The sequence below is a fragment of the Gadus morhua genome, chromosome 12 (genome assembly GCF_902167405.1).
Source record: "Gadus morhua chromosome 12, gadMor3.0, whole genome shotgun sequence".
NCBI lineage: Eukaryota > Metazoa > Chordata > Actinopteri > Gadiformes > Gadidae > Gadus > Gadus morhua.
The window spans coordinates 5,621,586-5,627,133 of NC_044059.1; the positions used below are offsets into that span (position 1 = coordinate 5,621,586).

The following is a 5,548-nucleotide window of genomic DNA, read 5'->3' on the forward strand; positions in this document are numbered from 1 at the left end:
ACACACATACACACACCAGAACACGCACACACACACCAGAACACGCATACACCAGAACACACACACACACCAGAACACACACACACACCAGAACACACACACACCAGAACACACACACCAGAACACACACACCAGAACACACACACCAGAACACACACAACAGAACACACACACCAGAGCACACACACACACCAGAGCACACACACACACCAGAGCACACACACACACCAGAGCACGCACACACACCAGAGCACGCACACACACACACCAGAGCACGCACACACACACACCAGAGCACGCACACACACACACCAGAGCACGCACACACACACACCAGAGCACGCACACACACACACACCAGAGCACGCACACACACACCAGAGCACGCACACACACACACACCAGAGCACGCACACACACCAGAGCACGCACGCACACACACAAACACCAGAGCACGCACACCAGAGCACGCACACACACACACACACACCAGAGCACGCACGCACACACCAGAGCACGCACACACACACCATAGCACGCACACACACCATAGCACGCACACAAACACCAGAGCACGCACACACACCATAGCACGCACGCACACACACAAACACCAGAGCACGCACACACCATAGCACGCACGCACACAAACACCAGCGCGCACGCACACGCACACACCGGACCGCACACACAAACACACAGACTGGAGCAAACGCACTCACACACGCACACACACCAGAACACACACACACACACACACCAGAACACACACCCACACACCAGAACACGCATACACCAGAACACGCATACACCAGAACACGCACACACCAGAACACGCACACCAGAACACACACACCAGAACACACACACCAGAACACACACACCAGAACACACACACCAGAGCACACACACACACCAGAGCACACACACACACACCATACACACACACACACCAGAGCACACACACACACCAGAGCACGCACACACACACACACCAGAGCACGCACACACACACACCAGAGCACGCACACACACACACCAGAGCACACACACACACCAGAGCACGCACACACACACACCAGAGCACGCACACACACACACACCAGAGCACGCACACACACACCAGAGCACGCACACACACCATAGCACGCACGCACACACACAAACACCAGAGCACGCACACAAACACCAGAGCACGCACACACACACACACCAGAGCACGCACGCACACACCAGAGCACGCACACACACACCAGAGCACGCACACACACCATAGCACGCACGCACACACACAAACACCAGAGCACGCACACACACCATAGCACGCACGCACACACACAAACACCAGAGCACGCACACACACCATAGCACGCACGCACACACACAAACACCAGAGCACGCACACACCATAGCACGCACGCACACAAACACCAGCGCGCACGCACACGCACACACCGGACCGCACACACAAACACACAGACTGGAGCAAACGCACTCACACACGCACACACACTTATGCATGCATACAATAAGAACTGCGTGAATAATATCTCCCTCTTCAGCTGTATCGCAGTGACAGCGACAGCTCCACGCTACCAAAGAAGTCCCCGTTCGTCAGGAACACGTTGGAGAGGCGAACCCTGCGCTACAAGCAGGTACAGACACGCCTCCGGAACCCTCTAGAACCTCTTCGGCCTTTGATCAAGGTACAGCGATGGCCTCGTCTCAGGTCTCTTTTTCAACTTCAAATTTGCGTGTGTGTGTGTGTGTGTGTGCGTGTGCGTGCAGCAGCAGCAGTCGTACCGCTCCTCCCTGGCGGAGCAGCCCACGCGCACCTCCCTGGACCTGGAGCTGGACCTCCAGGCCTGCAGGACGCGGCAGCGGCAGCTGGGCGAGGAGCTCAGCGCCCTGAGGGAGCTGAAGGTCCGGCTGGAGGAGCCCCACCCCGGCCCGGCCCCCGAGGTCCCCCACTGGGCCCTCAGAGACCAGCGCTTCCGCTGCCTGCTGCGCGAAGCCCAGAGACAGGTCAGCACCTACCCTTTAAAGCTGCACCATGTCGCTTGTATTAAAGCTGCACTGTGTCGCTTGTATTAAAGCAGCACTATGTCGCTTGTATTAAAGCAGCACTATGTCGCTTGTATTAAAGCTGCACTATGTCGCTTGTATTAAAGCTGCACTATGTCGCTTGTATTAAAGCTGCACTATGTCGCTTGTATTAAAGCTGCACTATGTCGCTTGTATTAAAGCTGCACTATGTCGCTTGTATTAAAGCTGCACTATGTCGCTTGTATTAAAGCTGCACTATGTCGCTTGTATTAAAGCTGCACTGTCATTTGTATTAAAGCTGCATTATTACACTTGTGATTAAAGGTGACATATTATACCACCAGGTGTGAGTTATTAGACGTTGCAAGCCGTTTTGAAAATCTGTCTCTTCTGACATAATAAGTTGGTGTGTCCACTTAGTGGTGTGCTGGATAGATCAGCCTACCAGCCTACCCAGTGGACTGTAGCAAACGTTGCTCATCTATCCGTCATACATCTAGGCGGACACGCCCACTTGTGATGTCAGAAGTCTTATCACACTTAGACCTGGTGGTATAATATGTCACCATTAAGGGAAATGCCGTGATACCTGGGAATTGGCCTCTGCCTGCCTTACCCAGAATCAGACGAGTGGTTGAATTCCAAATGAACCATTGTGAGTCTGAGAGGGGGGTTGGCTGGGTCAGCAATGGCTTTCCATCATGACCATCCATTGACTTGCAGAGTTGCTTAGCTCCTAATAATATGATGGGCTTTTGATTACCAAAATATTTCCAATGTGTTGCGAAAAGTCCCTTATTCAAAATGAGCGCCAGTAACAACGCAACAAGATTGCAGTTGGTCTTCAAACACGCAATTATATTATCAGCTGCTCCTGGCTGGTTAGTCTACGGGGAGGCTTACCGGTTAGCGCTGAATCATAGATAGGCTAATAATTACAGCGCCAAAAATAGTGCCAAGTATTTGTGTTTGGAGACAATCAACTAACTTTTTGTGTTAAGCCAAGTTAAAACGAAAGTATACCTCATCTTCTTTCATTTTAAACGCTTAGGCCAGAGGAGGGGCTGTGTGTTTTCTGGTAGAAGAGGAGTTGATGTGTGTTTACTGGCAGAGGAGTTGCTGTTTGTTTACTGGTAGAGGAGGTAGTGGTGTTTACTGGTATAGGAGGAGGTGCTGTGTGTTTACTGGTAGAGGAGGTGCTGTGTGTTTACTGGTAGAGAAGGAGGTGCTGTGTGTTGACTAGTGGAGGAGGTGCTGTTTGTTTACTGGTGGAGGAGGAGGTGCTGTGTGTTGACTAGTGGAGGAGGTGCTGTTTGTTTACTGGTAGAGGAGGTGCTGTTTGTTTACTAGTAGAGAAGGAGGTGCTGTGTGTTGACTAGTAGAGGAGGTGCTGTTTGTTTACTAGTAGAGAAGGAGGTGCTGTGTGTTGACTAGTAGAGGAGGTGCTGTTTGTTTACTGGTGGAGGAGGGGGTGCTATGCTTTTAATGCCAGAGGAGGTGCTCTTTGTTTACTGTAGAGGAGGAGTTGCTGTGTGTTTTTAGTCAATGGTATAGGAGGTTCTGAGGAGATCCCATTGCTCCACAGGCAAACCAAAGCCAGCAGGAGCAGCGGCAGGAGGAGGCGGCAGAGAGGAGGCTGAGGAAGGCGTCCAAGGAGGTGCTTCAGATGAGAGGACAAGGCCAGAAGGAGCCGCTCCCCGTTCATACGTTCAGGTCGGTGCTCCTCAATCCTAACCCTATTCCCTAACCCCTAACACTCACTCCTCACCCTCATTCCTGACCCCTAAACGTCCTGACTCCTCACCCTTAAAACTGCAGGAGCCCAGCTTAGCATGCAATTCAGATATAATACCCATGATGCAGTTGTGCTGATGCATCTGTAGGCATGCAATACGGATATAATACCCATGATGCAGTTTTGCTTATGCACCTGTAGAGATGTCCATCATAGCCTGTCTCTGTTAAGACACAGGGCTTAAACTGTACTGTGTTTACCTTCCTGCCCTTAACCAATGCTTGAGTCATTCTGGGATACCCTTCGACATTTGGGAATGCTAGCCTTACCATGTGACGAGACATGACGCAAATACATTAAATCCTGAACTGTGTTGCCGTTGTGGAAATACTTTTATCTAACTTAATGTGATTTATTATTTTTGTGAGACACGCATCGTTAGGGATCAGGGTATCTTTGCTTCATTTTGCCTGCAGCTCGACTCTGCAGGTTGGGGGTTTGACCTAGAACCCTGGCTCGGTGTCACCCTACTCCCAAAAGCAGTATCGATAGCCAGCTCTCACTTGAACTTACACTTAGTCTGTGTAATAACTGGGCCGGAGGAATGATCTTTAAGTTTGCGTTTACACTACGCTGCTCTTGGAAAGGATTTAGTGTACTTCAGGTGTGACTGGAAGTAGAGCTTGAGAGTCGATTGGCTTGGTTGAAGAGGGATAGTTTAATAAAACTCAAGGGATTAAGAACCTTTATTTACATTTCTAGAGGGATAGTAATTTGCCGCGTTGCTAATCCCATGGACTCTCGCCCGGGGCTAGGTAGCTTCATGTAAATAGTTACCCACTGAAGTCCTTTGCACACAAACTAGAATTTGTGTGCAAAAAAAAATTTGTTTGTCTAGAAAATAATTCATAATTCAATATTATTGTCTAATGCTGTCGTCACCATAGTTAACATTTCACAAAACAGCTAATGATTGTCCAAAAGAATGTGCCTTAAAATGGCAGATTCATAAGATGGATATTATCTTATGTTTGATATTCACATAGCTTTCAATGATGTGTTTCAAGCCACGAGGGATATATATTTCCCACGTGTTTTTAAGCTGGTTGATGTGACATTTTGATATGATATATAGTGTCATTGCATAAGGCACGTGATGGACGTGATTTTTAAAATGGAGGATAAAACTGCAAGTTTGCCTTTCGTTTTCCCAGGGAGAAGATGGCCTTCTTCACCAGACCGAGGTTCCACGTTCCTACACTGCCAGCGGATGACGTCTAAGCGGCTGTGCACCATGTGACTTAATATGAAGTATTCGTCAGTTTTTATAAACCCATGAAGTACACCGTGTAGTCTCTCTCTCTCTCTCTCTCTCTCTCTCTCTCTCTCTCTCTCTCTCTCTCTCTCTCTCTCTCTCTCTCTCTCTCTCTCTCTCTCTCTCTCTCTCTCTCTCTCTCTCTCTCTCTCTCTCTCTCTCTCTCTCTCTCTCTCTCTCTCTCTCTCTCTCTCTCTCTCTCTCTCTCTCTCTCTCTCTCTCTCTCTCTCTCTCTCTCTCTCTCTCTCTCTCTCTCTCTCTCATATACACACACACAGGAAATGTACTGGCAGATTCAAATGTTTCAGCCTTTTTTTCCTCTTTTTTTTTTTTTTTCTAAGCGTTTGTGTGTGGCCATACTTATCAACAACCCTCACACACGCGTATCGAATACATACAGGCATCATGCACAGACAAACATGTAGATCAAATTCAAACATACCCACACACAG

The 5,548-nt window shown here is 49.0% G+C and overlaps 1 protein-coding gene across 1 annotated transcript in view; it reads left to right on the top strand.

Annotated features, from left to right (window-relative positions):
- Positions 1-5,184, top strand: part of wwc3 (WWC family member 3) — a 35,163-nt gene extending 29,979 nt beyond the window's left edge. Inside the window, exons 20-23 of the mRNA XM_030372787.1 lie at positions 1,563-1,655; positions 1,789-2,025; positions 3,632-3,759; positions 4,996-5,184. Coding sequence (XP_030228647.1) covers positions 1,563-1,655; positions 1,789-2,025; positions 3,632-3,759; positions 4,996-5,062 — 525 coding nt within the window. The 3' untranslated portion in view covers positions 5,063-5,184. The remainder of the gene's footprint in view (positions 1-1,562; positions 1,656-1,788; positions 2,026-3,631; positions 3,760-4,995) is intronic.
- Positions 5,185-5,548: the final 364 nt, after the last annotated feature.